Raw genomic sequence first — 20,274 nt, 5'->3', positions numbered from 1 at the left:
CATGGAAGAGATCATATATGCCAGGGTCCGAGATATCTCAGATTGAGTTCACAGCATTCTCAGGAGGGAGGGTGAGCAGCCAGATGTTGTGGTCCATATAGGGACCAATGACATAGGTAGGAAGGGTGAGGAGGGCCTGCAGGGAGTGTTCAGAGATATAGGCGCCAGGTTTAAGGACAGGACCTCCAGGGTTGTGATCTCATACATACTAATGAGGTTAGAAATAGGAGGATAATGCAGCTTAACACAAAGCTAAAAACAACGTTCAGGAGGAAGGGCTTCAGGTTTCTGTATCGTTGGAAGTTAGGACCTGTTTTGACAGGATGGTTTGCATCTATTATCCTTGCGGGAAGGTTTGCTAGTGCTGCTCCGGTGGGTTTAAACTAGATTTGCTGGGGCTTGGGAACCAGAGTGCCAGAGCAGATAGAGGAGTGGAGGAAGAAAAAGATGATGTGAGAATTGTATGCACCGTTAGAAGTCAATGGGTTGAACATGGTGGAAATGTTCTCAGGTGCATCTATTTCAATGCAAGGAGCTTAGAGTGTAGATTGGCATGTGACATTGTGGCTATTAGTGAAACTTGGTTGCAGGAGGGGCAGGACTGGCAGCTCAATGTTCTGGGCTTCTGTTGCTTCAGACGCAATAGAACGGGGGGGATGAAAGGAGGAGTGGCATTGCTCGTCAGGGAAAATATCAGCTGTGCTTAGGCAGGACTGACCAAAGGGCTCGTCTACTGAGGCTAAATGGGTGGAGCTGAGGAATGGGAAAGGTATGACCACATTCATGGGTTTGTATTATAGACCTCCCAATAGTCAGTGAGAATTGGAAGAGCATATCCGTAGAGAGATAGCAGGTGGCTATAGGAAACACAAGGTTGTGGATAGTAGGAGATTTTGATTTTCCACAGATTGACTGGGACTCCCATACTGTAAAAGGGCTGGATGACTTGAAGTTTGTCAAATGTGTTCAGGAAAGTTTTCTAAATTATATGTTATTTTTTCCATATAAATACAAGATCTCAATTCATTATGCCAACAAACTATATTAATCTCTACATTATCTTTCCAAGTAATTGCTGTACATTTCCGTGCCACTGCTAACACTAAACGAACAAAAGCTATCTGAAACTTATCCAACCCCAAACCAGTCAAAGAAAACATATAACCCAACAAAACAATCTCTGGGTCTAATGGTAATTTAATTTTAATTAATTTCTCCAAAATTACCCTAATTTTTTCCCAAAATAATTGTACCTTATCACAAGGCCAAACTACATGAAGAAAAGTTCCAGTATTCAACCCACATCTAAAACACAAATCCGAATTACTAAATCCATATTTTTTCAATGTTTCAGGAGTCAAATATAACTGATGCAAAAAATTATAATTAACCAAACCATACCTTATATTAGTCAATTTAGTTACCCCTTCATGACACATAACCTCCCAATCCTCCTGAGGTATGTCATAAGATAAATCACTTTCCCATTTATTTCTAGATTTCTCCAAATTCATTTTATCCATGCTCTCTTATAAATATCTTAAAATATTGTATTATTTTTAAATTAGTAATTATTTGAAATATGGGTTTTTTTTGGCTCCCCTTGTGGGGGCTGGCTGAGGGCGGGGGGAGGGTTTGTTAATTTGTTTATTGTAATTTTTTATGTAATGTTTTCATATTATCTTTTAAAGTTTTTTTAAAAAAAGGAAAGTTTTCAAAATCAATATACAGGTATGCGCTGCTTAACATCCACTCAGGCAATGCCCGACCGCATATATGTCTGTGGTCCCATATAATAGAGTTTGGAAATCCTGATGGGAGAACAAGTTGTACCAGACGTATGCAACAACTTCCCGCACTCAACACATGTATCTCATGTCTTTTGTATGCAAACCCTAATCCCTTTTGTAGGTATTGTACTTTCTATCTATCATGGCTCCCAAGCCCAGCAAAACCAGTGCTAGTGATAGCAGTAGCAAGAGGCAAAGAAGAAGTATCAATTTGGAAGTGAAACAAAGATTATTAAACAACACAAAGGTGGAAAAACAGTGAACCACGACGATCCTCAAAAACAAAGAAAAAATTCTCCAAGCTGTTGAAGGATCGGCTCCACTGAAAGCTACATGGCTAATGAAAATGCGAGAGGGACCTTTATCAGATATGGAGAAATTGCAAACGATGTGGATTGAGGACCAAACACAAAAGCGAGTCCGTCTCAGCAATTTGACGATCACTGCTGAGGCACAAAACTTGTTCCAGATGCTTAAAGAAAAAGCAGGACCAGACTACGATATCACATTTAGTGCTCGCTCTGGGTGGTTCAGGCACTTCAAACAACGTTTTTCCCTGCATAATGTGGAAGTGAGGGGTGAGTCTGCAAGTGCTGATGCAAAGGCAGCAGAAGAATTTGTTGAAACCATAGATGATGAGAACGTTGAAGAACTCCTGGAGGTGGTCCCTGAGGAACTAAAAAATGAAGAGTTGCTGGACCTTGAGCAAGAGCGAATAAGCTGAAGAAGAGACAAGGGAAAAGAAAACTCCAGAAGGAGAAGAAGAACAGGTGCAGAAGAGGTTGGGTTGGCCAAATTCTTTGCAGACTTTAATAGCTTGCTGAAGAGTGCTGAAGAGATGGACCCAAACACTGAACACTTTTCACTGATAGAGAGAAATACTCATGCAAAGGTTGGCTGCATATAAAGAAATTTATGAAGAAAAAAATCCAAACTAGGCAAACAACACTAGACAAATTCCTGAAGAAGCTGATACCTCCCCAAAAAGAGCCTTCAAGGATTACAGAGTTTCAATTCATCAATGGAGATAATTTCACCTGAAACTCTTCCAGTGGAACACTATGAGGACAGTGGATATGGATCCTCATTGTTAAACTGTGTGTGATACAGACTAAGAAAGTGTTTACAGGAGGTTGGAACCTTTATCCATTCAATGTGGCTGTGTACAAAGGTGAGATCCTTCTGGGAGGACCTGGGGAACATTCTGGAAAAAATTAAAGGTAGATTTTCCACAGGATCCAGGTGTACCTTCTGAAAGACATAGGGGGCTTGAGTTTTAGACTGTCTAAGTATCAAATTCAGTTTGTGAAGTTCTTGTCAGTAGCCAGGAAGTATAAAGCGGTTATATGAAAGTCCGACTGCCAACTAAATATTACACGATGGAATATAAATGCAGAATTTCATTCCCCTGGAAAAAAAATAATGTACAATCTAAGGAGGAAATATGAAACATTTGTTAGAGTGCGGCAACCTTATCTGAAACACAGGTATACAGAGATAGTTCACCCCTTTGGAATAAAGGAAATGAAACAATCCGTCCAAGCAGGGAAATGAGTGGGATGAAAGAAGTGGGATGTGGCACAGACGACATGCTCTTGTTTTTTTTTTGTCCTTTACCCCTTTTTATTTTGGTACCTGAGTGTCTTTTTCAGTTTTTCGCAAGGGTTGTTGACCTCAACAGTATTTGTGCATTTTTTAAAATATTTGCATAATTTATATAACATTTTTTCTAGGTTGTATTGGGACATGGGGGTAGGAAAGGGGAGAGGAGGGAAAAACTGACTGTATGTTATTCATAAGTGTTGAAAGAAAGTGTGTTGTCTGAATAAATCTTTGAAAATCAAAAATAAAATATTCAAAAAAAAGGAAACTAGCCTTAGACCACATTGAGAATTGGAAACATCACAATAAGGAATCTAAAATTAGCTGACTCACAAATGGAGTCTTTTCCAAAGGTGAAAATTTGAGAGTACAGAGTTTATATGTTCCTGTCAGGATTAAAGGCAAGGTTAACAGGCATAGGAAATCTTGGTTTTTAAGGGATATTTGGGATCTGGTTCAGAAGAAGAAAGAGGTGTATAACAGGTATAGGCAACATGGAGCAAATGAGGGACTTGAAGAGTATTTAAAAAAGCAGGAAAAATCCCAAGTAATGAATCAGGAAGTTAAAAGAAGAGGTAAGGTTGCTTTGGAGACAATGTGAAGGAAAATCCTAAGGGTTTCTGCATGTATATTAAGAGCAAAACGATACTAAGGAATAAAATTGGTCCCCTTGAAGATCCAAGTGGTCGACTTTGTATGGAGGCAAAAGAGATGGGAGAGGTCTTAAATCTTTTTTTTTCATCAATATTCACTCAGTAAACAGACATAGAGTTGTGGGAAGTACGGAAAACAAGCAGTGAGGTCATGAAATATATACATATTAAAGAGGAGGAAGTTCTTGCTGTCTTAAAGCAAATAAGGGCAGATAAATCCCCAGGGCCCGACAAGATATCCCCATGGGCTTTGAGGAAGGCTAGTATAGTGCAGGGGCTCTGGCAGAAATAGTTAAAATGTTTTTAGCCACCGGTGTGGTGCCAGAGGATTGGTGAATAGCTCATGTTATTCCATTGTTTAAAAAAGGCATCAAAAGTAAGCTTAGAAATTATTGGCCAGTGAGCCTGACATCAGTAGTAAGTAAATCATTGAAAGGTGTTCTAAGAAATGGATATACAATTACTTGGATAGCCAGAAACAGATTATGGATATTCAACATGGCTTTGTGCATGGTAGGTCATGTTTAACCAATCTTAGAGAGTTTGTCGAAGAATTTACCTTGAAAGCTGCCAAAGAAAAGGCTGTTGTCTACATAGACTTTACTAGGCCTTTGACAAGGTCCTACATAGGTAGTTAGTCAGGAAGGTTCAGATGCTAGATATTCGTGGTAGTGAACTGGAATTGACAATGGCTGGATGGGAAAAGCCAGAGAGTAGTGGGACATGACTGCTTCTCAGGGTGGTGGCCTCAGGAATCGGTGCTGGGACCATTGTTGTTTGTCATCCATATCAATGACCTGGATGATAATGTGCTAAATTGGATCAGCAAGTTGGCAGATGACAGTGAAGGTTTTCAAATCTTTCAGAGGGAAGTGGACCAGTGAAAAGTGTTGCATTTTGAAAGAACAATCCAAGAAAGGACATGCATGGTAAATGATAGAGCACTGAGGAGTGCGGTAGGGCAGAGGGATCTGGGAATACAGATACATAATTCCATGAAAGTGGTATCACAGGTGAATAGGGTTATAAAGAGACCTTTTGGCATACTGGCCTTCATAAATCAAAGTATTGAGTGTAGGAGTTGGAATGTTATGGTAAAGTTGTATAAGACATTGGTGAGGCAAAATTTGGAGTATTATGTGCAGTTTTGGTTACCTAACTACAGGAAAGATATCTAAGGATATACAGGAAAGAGTGCAAAAAAGATTTACTAAGATGTTGCCTGAACTTCAGGAACTGAGTTGCAAGGAAAGGTTAAACAGATTTGGACTTTATTCCTTGGAGCATAGTAGAATGAGAGGAGATTTGATACAGGTATTTAAAATTATGAGGGGGATAGACAAGAGTAAATGTAGATAGGCTTTTTCCACTGAGGGTAGGTGAGATACAAACCAGAGGACATGGGTTAAGGGTGAAAGTGGAAAAGATAAGGGCAGTAGTTCTCAATCTTTTGTTTTCCACTCACATACCACTTTAAGTAGCACCTATGCCATAGGTGTTCTGTGATTAGTAAGGGATTGCTTAAGGTGGTATGTGGATGGAAAGAAAGAAAACCACTGTTTTATTCATACCTTATTGACTCGTTATGTGCACGGTTTTGTAACTCCAAAGGAAATGGGCCAATAACAATTTTTCTCAAGCAAAATATTTCAGTAACAATTGGGTCCACAGCAGTGATTCTCAACCTTCCCTTCCCACTCACAGACCACCTTAAGCAATCACAGAGCACCTATGGCATAGGGATTACTTAAGGTGGTATGTGAATGGAAAGAAAGTTTGAAAGCCACTGGTCAGGAAGATAATAGAAACTTAATACCTTTCATTTTTCTGTTACCTTGTTGCACCATTAAAATTTGTGACTTCTGAAACAGCAAGCATTCCCTCCATAAACACTCATCTCCCTCTCTCAAATTATGGCAGATATACCCAGAGAAGGATCAGAGACTGGGGGCAACAATAGGGCATGGGGTCTGTGGGAGGGCAGGTAGAAGGAGAGGAGGATACTCAAAGTGAAGAAGTTGGACCAAGGAGTTGGTAGGGGAGGTGAGGAAGGTGGGATAGGCAAGGTTTCATATGTTCCACACTCCAATCCCTAGCTCCTAGTCTTGGTCTTCCTCTGCCCCTGGCTTCTGGCTGTACAGTCTTAATTTATGCCTTTGTCCCCAGCTCCTGACCCTTGCATACATGTGGGCAAAAGATCTCTAGATCAGGAAACTGTCCCATATTAATACAATTGAAAAATGTTCATTTTATGTAAATACCCTTAATGCTCAGAGAGATTTCAAAATCATGAAAGAATGTAAAATAGCTTTTTTAAAATATTTCATATTTTTTAAAAATGGCTTTTAAAAAGTCTTTACATTGGTATAAATTGAATAAAAATATAAGGATAATTTTAAGAAAATATAATGGGCAGCACGGTTAACACAACACTGTTACAACCCCAGTGATCAGGGCTGGGATACAAATCCTACTCTGTCTGCACCCTGGTTTCCTCCCACTATTCAACTTGTACTGTGGGTTGTGGGTTATTTGGGTGTAATTGGGCGGCATGGGTTCGTGGGCCAAAAGGGCCTGTTGCCGTGCTCTGTCTAAATTTAAAAATTTAACACACTTCCCCTGGATTTACCTATTCAATATATGTCAGCCAGCCTACCCAAATAAATGAGGTACCCTCCACAGAGCAGAGCCTTGTTCCTCAATGGCAACATAGAAGAATCAGAAGTGTTTGGAAATTATGGGTGTGTAAATCAGACCTGCACAATGCTTCTTGCTCTTGGTTCTCAAAGGTAAATGCTTTTAAGGCCATTGCCTGCTATCTGTGGCTGCTTTAATCCTATCTACATCTATTCTGTCGAAGTATGCCCACGTCATTTGCAGCATAACATGTGCATAGAACCTGCACTGAGTGCATGCCCAGGCATGGCCAAAACAGCTTGCTTTGTGGACAATATACAAGTAAACTTAAAGTATGATGGGAAATCACAATGTAGGTTATATATCTTTAAAAAGTACACAATAGGAACATTTTAAGGTGATTTTCATGATTAGCAGCCCAAAATCTATAAAATACACCCAAAAAACAAATCTTATTTGACAAGTGAATGTTCATCTTGAAGTGTCCAGTATAGGAGGCAGTGATCAGGAATAAGGCCTCAGTTCCTTTTTTCCATCCGCTTCAAAACATTGAACAACAGCTGCTTGTGGTGGCACACATTGTTGCAGTGGCAAACCCGCCCTCCTTGTCTCGTGTCCTTCTCTTCTGGTACAGACTGGAAGTACGCGTACGCCCTTACGTCAGCGTGACATGAGTTCCACTACGTGAGGGGCAGGCTCCAGAGGACCTTAAAGGCTACAGCACAAACTTCAAATCAGTGGTGCTTAATGAGCTCACAGCCTGCTGTCTCAGTTCTTCTCACTGCGCTCGCACACAACCCACTACATGCAAAACACAGAAGTTCAACTCAAATATTTCCTTGGTTAATTTTTGTGTTAGTATTTATGTTTATTGTCGATCCTTGCATCTGATGAAATGGTGCAGCCGAGATAGGTAAACTGGTTGACCGTTTTGAGTTTTGTGTGCCCGATGGAGATGTGGGGGGGCTGGTAGATAGACAACAGACTCGCCAAGGCAAATAGCGCCTTTGGAAGACTACACAAAAGAGTCTGGAAAAACAACCAACTGAAAAACCTCACAAAGATAAGCGTATACAGAGCCGTTGTCATACCCACACTCCTGTTCGGCTCCGAATCATGGGTCCTCTACCGGCACCACCTACGGCTCCTAGAACGCTTCCACCAGCGTTGTCTCCGCTCCATCCTCAACATCCATTGGAGCGCTCACACCCCTAACGTCGAGGTACTCGAGATGGCAGAGGTCGACAGCATCGAGTCCACGCTGCTGAAGATCCAGCTGCGCTGGATGGGTCACGTCTCCAGAATGGAGGACCATCGCCTTCCCAAGATCGTATTATATGGCGAGCTCTCCACTGGCCACCGTGACAGAGGTGCACCAAAGAAAAGGTACAAGGACTGCCTAAAGAAATCTCTTGGTGCCTGCCACATTGACCACCGCCAGTGGGCTGATAACGCCTCAAACCGTGCATCTTGGCGCCTCACAGTTTGGCGGGCAGCAGCCTCCTTTGAAGAAGACCGCAGAGCCCACCTCACTGACAAAAGGCAAAGGAGGAAAAACCCAACACCCAACCCCAACCAACCAATTTTCCCTTGCAACCGCTGCAATCGTGTCTGCCTGTCCCGCATCGGACTGGTCAGCCACAAACGAGCCTGCAGCTGACGTGGACTTTTTACCCCCTCCATAAATCTTCGTCCGCGAAGCCAAGCCAAAGAAAGAAGAAGATTTATGTTTATATACATTAAAAATTATATTAAAATAAATATTTAATAATTCTTGTGCTTGCAGAGCCACACACTGGATTCCACATTGCCTTTTGTATGCTGGATCTTGATGACAACCAACGCGTTGAGAAAAAAGAGTTTCTAATGGTAATTTTTTAATATAATAGAAAATGATTCAATTTTAAATAGAACCGGAAATTAGAATGGATCTTTATATTTAATTGTATTTATTAAATTATTTCTTTTGAGTGCAATTCTGACTTCAATTTTATGCCAATCTTTTGAACATATTTATTTAATCCATACAGAATTGTGTGGAATAAAAAACAATAACAGACGATTCAGCCCCACTGCTTAATCATTCACAAAACTTCCATCCGCCTAACTTATCTAGTCTTCCTTGTTTTCAAATAAATTTTTCCATCTTTTTTTTCTGCACATTTAACATCTGCACGTGACAGAAAGGTGACATCTTCTGCCTTCTGAGTTGATATAAAAAATCCAGCTGCACACTATCAATAATGCATTGGATTGTTCTCTTTAATTCCTTGACTAATATTTTTGTATTGTTCATCATTGGTAATAAAATGCACTTTTTAAAATTTCTCTTTGTGTTAGCTTGCCATATATAGTGGCAGTGAAGCACTTTCAAATATCCTGAGGTTGTGAAAAATGCACTTTCAAATATCCTTCATTGAATAAACATATTGTGCCACGGAGTGTTAATAAATTAAATTTTACATGGATTCACTTGTAAGAGAAAATGTAATGGTTATTTTATAGTCATGTCAACCAATTTTACCAAAACCTTTGTGTGTGCACCAACCACATGTAAAGTTAAGAAAAGTATAATAGGTACATCAATTCCTTGACCTGATGTTAGAAATAATTTAAGGTAGTAAGAGATTGCATTTATTCAGCTATTTTAGATTCTTAAATTGATGAAAAAATTAATTGTCAATTACAATGTAATTATCAACCACTTTGTGCAAAGATGCAGTTTTCTTCTCTTGGTTTTTCTTTTTTTTTTGTTTTTTATTGCCTCAACAATATTCATCTCCCCTTATTTGTTTTAAGGTAAAAAGACAAGGCCTTTTTCTTCGGAAACTATATTCTTTTGACTTGCAGAATCTGCCTTAGATGATACACTGTGCTCACTTAACCAAGGACATTTTTAAAATGCGATACAAAAAGTCAGACAGTGTCTGAAATGACAAGGACCAGGAGTTCTTTGGTTCATCGCACCTATGTTTTGTGTGCTTTCATTGACCTCATGATGCCAAGATTGGAGCCAGTCCCATAGAAGATGCATACAATTGTGACTGATATTAAGTATATTTGTCTTGGCCTGAGCTCCACATCCTGGCAAGTTCAAAATAAGATTGCATGGTAACATGCTATGGGGGCCTCTGTGCCTTATGTAAAGCCATCTACGATGATGCTGTTGATGTTTAAAGAAGGCCTTTAGACATGAGTAAACAGAGAAATGAACTATGTATCGGCTTAACCAATGAGATTGAAAAATAGTAAAATAAATCACAAGGGTTGAACAAATTGAGCAAATTATAGTGATTGAATGCAGTATCAAGCATATACAAATCAAGAAATGGAAGCAAAATTTGGTCTCAGACACCAAAAAAAATTAAGGATAATTAATTCCTAAAAGAACTATGTGATACTTAACTTCCAGTTCCAGAGACGTTCAATACTTAAATAGTTGAACCATTTTACATCACTGTAAAGAATACTTTATATCAATCTAATCATTTTTGTCTACAATTATATAGCTTTGGATATAAATGTTCCTGTTGAATTGCTTTATGAAGATTTTACAGAAAAATTTAATCCAGACATGATCCTTATTCAAGCAGAAAATTGGCAAACTCAATGCCTATTTATCATAGTTTAGCTATACTTCATGGTCTTCATACCACCTTTCTTTCCTCAAATCACGGGCCCAAGACTTGAAATATGCACTATGTCTAGTCGAAGTAAGATTTTTCCTCCGTCTGCAATAATGCCAAAAAAAACCCTAATTTGTACCATACCTACATATTCCTGATAAATCTGTGAGCAACACATGCTTGTGAAACACAAAAGCTGTGTTTCTGTTACTCAAGCACAAAGGAATATTTGAGTGCATACTGTAGAGCTTAATATGATGCGATGTCAAGGTTGATGTTGAAGCAAATGTGGTTCTTCAGCCAACTCTTCCCACCCTGCAGACTTCAAGGTCAATCCCAGTCCATCTCAGTAAAGTCGAAGATCTTTTATGTTCTACCACCCAGGAAGTATTCAGACATGGGGAATTTCAACCTGCACCATTCTTAATGAATTACCCTTAAACAGAAGGGGTAAAAGAACCAATCCTTCTATCAAAGGGCTTTACTTGTATATAGTGACATTGACATAATTTTGTGCCACAGAGTGTTAATAAATTAAATTTTACATGGATTCACTTGTAAGAGAAAATGTAATGGTTATTTTATAGTCACGTCAACCAATTTTACCAAAACCTTTGTGTGTGCACCAACCACATGTAAAGTTAAGAAAAGTATAATAGGTACATCAATTCCTTGACCTGATGTTAACAAGTCTTGACCTTAACTGAGGTACTTGACACTTAGAGAGTAGCAATGAATGTGTGGAATTCAGTTCAAGAGTCAGCCCTCAGGGCTTCTAGGTAGAATTAGGTTTAAGTAGTTCCTACTGACAGGTATTTGCAAGGTACGTTGGTTCACTTCACTGACCATTCATCTGACATTTATCTCCAATACAGAAATCTTCAGGAAGTAAACCTAAATGACAACACATTTAGACATTTCTGAAAGGAGTCTGGCTTTCTTCCTGCTTTTGCTAAGGGCAATTTTTGAGCTCAAAGCTTCTGAGCTAATTTTGGGCTTTTTCCCCACTCTTAATTGGGATCTACTTAGATAAATACTAAAGGTGTTACGAACCACACATAACATGCAACAATAGGCAATGAACCAGACAGAGTTTAATTTTAAACCACTAATTTTATTTCTTACTCAAGTTTTAACTATCCTCAACACCAAATCTATCCCTAGCTCTGTGTGTGTGTGTGTGTGTGTGTGTGTGTGTGTGTGTGTGTGTGTGTGTGTGTGTGTGTGTTATACCCAAACCATTACTGTCCAGGCCAAAATCCAGAAAGTTGCTTCAAAGTTCAGTCTTTCAAATTCAGTGTTGAAGTGTAGGCCTTTGAAATTTGATGCCCAGAATTAATGTTGAACTAGAGTTGCGGCTGCTACAGGTTCGCTGATTCTTCTTGTGTTGTGTTTGAAGAAATTTACACGAGCTGTGGTCATAACACTCCTGGTTCTTTTGTAGGCAAGAATTGAAATAGGTGGCCACCATGACCCTGGCACTGGTCTCTCCAAGTAACTTCACTGCTAGCCATACTTAAAATGGAGCAGGCTCTCCAAGTGACCTTCACGGTTAGTCACAATCAAAATTAAGCATGTTGCTTCCCAAAAGACCTCCTGGCACAGGTCAATCCACTGAAAAGGCCCAGTTATTGACAGAGTATGCTTTGCTGAATTCCACAAAAATGGCTGGCCTCAAGAGCTGCTTTCAAAAATGGTTCTCCCTTGCAATATCTTTGCAAATGTATCAGATCTGGAACAGACTGTTACAAGATTTCCCTCAGTTCTTCCAATCTATTGAATTGTCGCTGGGTTGTGACTTATGTTGTGATTGTGTGAAATATTAACTATTAACCATGACCATTCAGTCCCTCCTGTCTGTACTATCCCTTACTGTGATAATCCCATTTTACTAAAACAGGAGATCATAAAGGGTTAAATGCATTCTATATAAATAGATGCAATTTGCAACTGCAGTATGATTTAAACTATTTCTTTAAGTATATTGGGAATTATTAGAATTAATAAAATTAAGTTTCCATGCCACAATTGTTTTAATGATATCTTATTTTCATTTAATTATTTTTACTTCAAATAGCTACACATTTTTCTGTTTTTTCCTGAGGAATGTTTGTCATTATGCAAGTGGAAGGCTCGGTAGAATTAGCAGTGAGAATTTACGCTTTCAGTGCCAGAAGCAAACCTTGAAATTAAGTCACTTGGAGAGCAATTAAAAACATTTAAGAGATGAAGTTGGCTTCAGAAGTGAAGTCTGTGGAACTGGTTAGATATTGAAGTGGCATTACTCCTGAGCTGTGAAAAAAAAACCTAAAGGCAGCAAAATCCACAGTAGATTAAGTTACTGGAATTTTTTTCCACTTGCTTTTTTGTTCCATTTGTAAATTTTAAAAAATTTATTTCTTTAAAAAGTAAAATAGTGAAGGGTAAAACACATCACAAAACCATGACAACCTAAGTATGAAATTCTTCAGGTACAGATCATGTCTGGGGCACTGTGTAATTCAATGGGTTTGGAATGATGGAGTCCCATGAATATGATCTATTGGGGTCTGGCAGGGTTAGTCTTCTGGCTAGTTGAATGGAGTTGGTAGTTGGGGAGCGAAGAAAGGCAGACATTTAAAAAAAAAAGCAGCTTTGTTTATATACTTAAGTGTTTCATCAAAAACTTTCACAGTGGGATGATTTCATAGCCCACCTTAGCTGCCCAGACATAAATCTGTCTCTTACAGGATCAAAGCCAGCAGGAATTTTAAAGCCACAGAAACCCTTTTTGTCGATCTTTATAAGACACTTTTTAAAAAAAATAGGTAAAATCAAATAAACCGAAGCGTTAACTACAAATGGAGTCTCTCACAAAGTTTTAAAACAAACTTCTAAGTTCTGATGGTATTTATTTATTTTTAGTTCAGAATTCCCAGGATATTTTCTTGCAATGTTTTGAAAAATGATTACTAATTGCTTCCATTGACCTTAAATATGCAGCAGTTTTGGATGGAATACATAATTATTTATTGAGGATCACTTTCTTTTATATTTGAAATTTATTATATTAGTTTCAGGGATTTTTTTACACATTGTGCCTGATTGTACATTCATTCCCCAAGGGGGAAACATTACTTAAAAGAAATGGCAATCTTTTACAGACAGTCTAGTCTTATCGTCTGTTCATCCAAGACAGACAAATGGTGATACATGATAAAAAATGTTCTATTTCATACCAAAATATTTGGCAATAAAGCAAAATTGTTTGATCCAACAAAATTTAACTGGTAATTTTTTTCTTGTTTAGAATGGGATTATCAAAGCATATCATTAGGTTTCAAAGCTACTGTGCAAAATATATCTTGTGCTCAGAGTTCAAATTGTCATTCTTGGTAAGGGCAGGATTGTTGCACATTCCTAGTTGTCTTAAGAATGTGGTATTGGACCTTGACTGCTGCAAATGATCTGATATGATTTAGTGACTTGCCACTGCATTTAAGATTTGAGGACTTGAGTGGTATTCTGCATAAAAATAGCAGGGTTCTTCCCTGGGTCTCTTTTGCAATCTGAATTTCTATGAAACTTAGAGCTGGTACAATGCTCAGAAGAAAAAATGTGAAATTTTAAAACATTGCTTTTGCTGAAGCTACATTAAAATTGCTAACCAGAAAATCAGGAATATATTGATTTAGGTACCCTGATCCTATAGAATATAGAGCATTACAGCACAGCAACGCTCTTTTTCCAACAATGGTCTGCATAGAACATGATGCCAAATTAAACCAAATCTCTTCTGCCTGCACATCTTTCCCCTTGCATAATTATGTGTGTATCCAACAGCCTTTTAAATACTGCTATCATATCTGCTTCTGCCATTACATCTACTACTCTATGTTAAAAAAAATTAAATCTTGGCCCAGACATTGTCTTTAAACCTTCCTTTCTTTAAATAAGTCCTCTAATATTTGACATTTTTACCTGTGGAAATAGATTCTGGCTCGCTGCCTCTTATAATTTTCTAAGCTTCCATCAGCTTTCCACTCAGTCTCCCGAGGAAACAACCTGTTTGTCCAACCTCTCATTCATACCCTCTAATCCAGTTAACATACTGCTGAATCTTTCTGTCCTCTTTCCAAAGCCACCACGTCCTTTGGGATGACCAGAATTGGTCACAGTTCTCCAAGTGCAGACCAACCAAAGTGTTATATAACTGCAACATAACTTTGTTACTCTTGTATTTACTGTCCTGACAAATAAAGGCAAGAATGCCATAGGTCTTTTTTACCACCCTTTGGAGAGCCGTAGACTTGGATCCCCAGATTCCTCTGCACATCAATGCTGGAAAGGTCCTGCCATTTACTATGCACTTTCTCTGATATTTGACCTCCATAATGCAATACCTCACACTTGTCTGGATTAAACGATTTGTGACAAGCTTTCCAGTCAGTTCTCACATCAATACCCCAGAAGAAAAAAAATTCTACTGAAGAGAGATGGTAGAATTAAATTGGATGCTCCATCCAATTCAGATCAGCTCCTGATCTTTATGCACAAACTTTCTCCTATCCCTCTTGAACTTAACCTTGCTTCTCTTGAACAGATTCCAGCTATTCACCTCAAATTTTCCCCAAGTTGCTGAGTTCAACATTCTAATATTTCTCTTGAACTCTCTACTGGATTTATTGTGACTGTCTTATATTTATGATCTGTAATTTTGGCCTCCCCCACACATGGAAACATTTTCTTTGCCGATATCCTATCAAACAATGTTAAAGACCTCTAACAGGGTAAACAAGACGAATGCAAAGAGACCCAGAGTATACAGTTAAAATGTGTATATATTAAATTTCAGAAAAAAATGTAAATCTAAGTACTGAAGATGAGTGACCAAAGCTGGCTTCTGGGGCCAGCTGAATATTCATCAAAGTGATGAGATTATTTTGCTTTTTCGCTCATAAGATTCTGGCATTCTGCTATTGTTAACAATATCTGTTCTAACCCAAATAAGACATCTTTGAATCTGGAGAATTCTATGGTTCCAGTTATTTTTTTATCTTGCGCTGTGAAAATGTTTCTATCATTTGCAAAGTAGCATGGTGAATCTTGATTTTCACTGCTGGGATCTTGATTTCATTTTAACCCAATTTAACACCTACTGAGTAAAATGAGTTTTGACAATCTCAACTCAAATTCTGACTGTAACCCGTATAAATCTTCCTGCTCCTGGACTGAGGTACAGGCATCTAAGATAATTTTATAGTTTGCCATTTTGTAGTTAAGATTAAAGTCAATTTTATGACATATTGAAGTGGTCATTTACTTAACCAAAGTGTGTTATACTTCATCCAAAACTATTTGACCAACAAGCATAAGCTGATAATCCTTCCTAATGTTACTGGCGTAACAAGTAGAGTTTTCAAAGATTTGAAATGTTTTGGTTTAAAACCTTTTTTCAAATTATGTTAGTCAAAGTATAACTATTTATTTTCCTTAAAGGGTGAATAATATTTAAGCAGAAGCTGGATATCCACAATAAGCAAAAGTGCTTTATGCCACTAAGTCTACATGAAGCATGATCATGTAATAGAGATTGGCTGTATGATGTATTTCTGGTTTTACTATGAAAAAAATACCTATTTCTGTAGCAAACAAATGGACAGGTGATCTGTAACAGTTCTATCATAACCTACCACAGATGAAGGAATTCCTCTGAAGCAAATGTGCGTTTTTACCACGTGGATAACTGCATTTTTTAAAATCTAAAACAAAAGCAGAAAATTCCAGAAATGCTTCACTAGCAGATTAGACAGCATCTGCTATAAAGACAAAAATGTAAATGTTTCAGGATTAATTTCTCAGCACAACTGGAAACTTTCTGAGGTGGATTGTTCATGTTAAGGGACAGACCAAAGAAAATTAAAGGTTTGGAGAGTGTACCACATACACAAAGAAAGAAAAAAGCAATGATTAAATAAAGACTGAGACAAAAAGACATATGGATCAAAAGGATCAGATATGGATATAGTAATAGATATTATTAATACAAAGCTATAGGGAGAACAAATGTAATGAAACAATTTCTCATAACCCACACCATGGAAGAGGGAAGTAGAAATGACGAAGGAAGATTTGTCAGATGTATAACTTATGGGGTGAAACACGAATTCAAGGAATGAGATCAAAAGCAGCAAAATTACAATGCAAAATGGAGAAGAGGTGAAGAAACAAGATGGATTTGATCAAACGGGGACACATGAGATGCAGAAGGTGGAATCTAGAGCAAAAGCAGCATATATTTTATTTAACTATCAATTCTGATGCAGTCTCGAACCAAAACGTCAACAATTCTGCCTGACCTGCTTACTTCCTCCAGCAGTTTGAATTTAATCAAATCCCCTTTTAACCATTAGAAAAGATAAAGGTATGCTCAGGCAAATAGAACAGAAGCAACTTGAGAAAAAATGTGGTGTTCTTGCAGAAAATGAAGTGGGAATAAGCATTATGCAAGAAGTCATCAAAGACTTGTATTAAATATCAGCTTCTTCTCAAAGAGCACTGGATACCATATCGGGAAAAGGAAGACTTAGATAAACAATGAAAAACAAAGAAGGAAGGAAATCTGAGGTACATTAATCTTCACATGCAGACCTAAACATGGAACCTTTTCATTAATCTGTGTCTTTACCTCATTTCCCTGATATCTTAAAGACTGGGTGTCGTGACTTTTTTACAATACGGAAAAAGATCATTCAAGTGCACACCAGTTTGTAATCCGTCATGAACTGAGTTAGCTACGTATAAGGTGCTTCAGTTTTACCTTGTTTTTGTTGGTTTTGCTGGTTTAAGTTCCTGTTTACATGATTGCTGCTAGAAAGTGTACAGTTGTCAGCCACAGACATGATCAAGATTGACTTTGGTGTACTACATAATAATTGCAACTTGTATCACACCCAATCAAAAAATTCTCCTATATGAGTCAGGAGAAAAAGAAACAATTGAACATTTAAACCTACAACATCTTTAACATGAAACAACAGCTTGCATTTATGTACTACATATAATATAACTTTATGTCCCAGAGTGATTAACAGGAGCATTACCACGCAAGATTTGACACAGAGGCATATAAAGAAATATTATATTGGCTCAGATTTGACAAAAGTTCCTGAGGGAGGATAAAGAATTAGAATGATTAATGAAGGGAATTCTAAAGCCTTGGGCCAAGAACACTGAAAGGAATTTGCTTTGTATGGTAGAAGAATTAAAATCATTGATTGAAAGGAGATCAGAATTGGAGGGTAAGTAAGAAGTCTTTCATGTTTTGAAATTGTAACCTTAGCTTAAATATTGTTGAAAATAGTTTGCATTATTTATTGAAATAAAGTAATTGAGCAGTATGTGTGATGCATAATGATTAGATACGAGAGAAACACAAGCTTTAATTTGATGGTGACAGTCAGATACCTCCTCATTGACACCTAGACAAGGGAGATGTGGTTATGATTTGGTGTATTGACCTCTACATTGCTGAGGCCAACTCCTATCGACCATCTTCAGGATATCATCTCCCAAACCATCAAGGTCCTCATCACTTCAAGTGTTCTTTCCTATCAAAAGGTTCACAATTAGAACTGCCCTGGCAGATGCATTGTTTCTCCTCGCTCCTGCCCCACCGAACTTATCTTCGCATGCCTCAACCCCTTCTTGTCCCCCCGCTTTGTCCAGTCCTTTCCTAGTAGCATCCAAGTCAAAACTTTCACTCTCCACCTCTCTGAATATTTCAAATTCTCCAGCTTCCACTAACTTATGTTCTTCATGGATGTGCAATCCGTTTTCACATCCATTCTCCATCAGGAAGGCCTCAAATCCTCTGCTTCTTTCTTGAATACAGAGCCATTCAGTCCCCATATTCCTCTGCTTGGCAGAATTTGTTCATACCCTTAACAACTTCTCCTGTGACTCTTCCTATTTTCTCCAGATCCAGGGAGTAGCACACATGGGCCCCTGCTCTGCCTGCCTTTTTGTTGGGTATGTAGTACAGTCCCTGCTCAGGTAACACTCCACAACTCTTCTTCTGCTACATTGATGATGTAGCTACCTCCTATACCCATGCAGAACCTGATAATTTAATTAACTTTCCTGCCAACTTCAAACCAGCCCTTAAATTTACCTGGACTGTTTCTGACACCTCTCTCCTCTTCCTTGACCTCTCTTTCTCCATCTCAGGGGACAAACTATCACGGGCATCTACAGCAAACCATTGGACTCTCGCAGCTACCTGGATTATACCTCTTTCCATTCAGCCTATTGTAAGGACACCATTCCTTTCTCACAATTCCTCCTCCTCCAGTGTATTTGTTCCCAGGATGATTTCTTCAGAACATCTGAAATTCCCCCCTTCTTTAATAAACATGGATTCCCTATTCCTATCATTGATAAAGCCCATACCCATCTCTCCTTTCTTTCTCATACTTATGGCTTCCTGCCTCCAGGCAAAAAAGGAAAGTCCGTCTGGTCTTCAATTTTCACCCCACCAGCCTACATCTGACACATTATCCTCCATCACTTAAGCGTGATCTCACTACCAGTCACATCTTCCCCTCGCCACCTTTAATCTGCTTTGCGCAAAGGTTAGTTTGTTCAAGTCTCCCTTGTCGCTCTTCCAATCCCACTCACCCATCCAACCCTTTAGACATTTCCCACGGTAACTGCAGAAAGTACAAAACTTGTCCCTACATCTCCTCCCTTACCTCCTTCCAGGGCCACAAACAGACCTTCCAGATGAGGTAGAGCTTTACATACAACCTAATCTACTGTATTTGATATACCTGGTGTGACTTCCTTTACATCAGTGAGGCCAAACACAGATTGGATGACCACTTTGCCAAACATGTTTGCTCTGTAAGGTTAAGCAAGCTTTCTGTAGCCAACCAGTTTAACTCCCCCAACTATCTGTATAACAATATGTTTTTTCTTGTCCTCACCCATTGTCAGGGTGAGGCCAAGTGTAAGGGTGAGGAAAAACATATATCGCATTCATCTTGGGCAGCCTTAAACTCAAGGCATGAATATTGATTTTACTAATTTTGGGTGACCCCACCCTTTCTGGTTCCACTTTTTTCATCTTTGTTGAGTATCCATGGATCTGTTGACCTTGAACCCAGGAGTGAATTACCTCCCTTCATCTCGCTAATTCCCTATAATGTACAAACATCTTGTAAATAATGGCAGATTTGAACTTGAGATGCTGGCAATGTAATAACATTGTACTAACCCTGAGGCTGACCATGCCGCCCTAAACATGATGGATTATTCTGGAAACCATGAGTTAATCAATGAAACTCTGAATAAATCTGTTAAAATTCAAACTTTGATGGATGAACATAGTTGTGTGGTGTATTTTAAGCTTATGCACTTTCAAATGACATTTGTCCAAGTGGTTATTTAGAAAAAAGTAAAGGTTGTGGGAGTAAAGCCATGGTTGCAATACAGATTCCAAATTGATCCATGGTGAGGGTGTAGAAATTTACTAAAATCATACTAATAGATGTTTTTAGTTATGTGTGGGTTGAAAAAGCTGTGTTGAGCAGAGAAGGTTAGGAGCAAATATTTTCGAGATGTTCAAAGACATGAATGGTCTTCTTTAGCAGATGCATTAGTAACAAGAGAACACAGGACTGGAAGGTAACAGGAGAAGGAATACTATTTTACCCTGGTAGTTGTTATGGTATCGTTGGTAATGTTTCTGGAAACTGAATCATGTAACATTCTATAGAATGTTGCCTAAACAGGTGAAGGAGAGGTTTAAGATACAGGTCTACGGAGAAAGAGGAGAGAATGTGATTAATTAGCTCGCATCACTAAAGAAAGACAGGCACAATAGTTAAACCAACTATCTCTTATATGGTGGTGTTCATTGATTCTGATATGAAAGTTCTCTTTTGACATGACAATACGCTATTCCATGATTTCATCTTTTATCAG

General features: G+C 38.4%; 1 protein-coding gene across 1 annotated transcript in view; it reads left to right on the top strand.

Annotated features, from left to right (window-relative positions):
* Positions 1-20,274, top strand: part of micu2 (mitochondrial calcium uptake 2) — a 419,472-nt gene that overhangs the window by 305,862 nt on the left and 93,336 nt on the right. Inside the window, exon 7 of the mRNA XM_069891395.1 lies at positions 8,469-8,551. Within this exon, the coding sequence (XP_069747496.1) occupies positions 8,469-8,551 (83 nt within the window). The remainder of the gene's footprint in view (positions 1-8,468; positions 8,552-20,274) is intronic.

Source organism: Narcine bancroftii, chromosome 7 (assembly GCF_036971445.1).
Source record: "Narcine bancroftii isolate sNarBan1 chromosome 7, sNarBan1.hap1, whole genome shotgun sequence".
In the NCBI taxonomy this organism is placed as follows: domain Eukaryota; kingdom Metazoa; phylum Chordata; class Chondrichthyes; order Torpediniformes; family Narcinidae; genus Narcine; species Narcine bancroftii.
The sequence above is the reverse complement of the archived record's forward strand: the minus strand, read 5'-3'. Positions and strand labels throughout refer to the sequence as shown.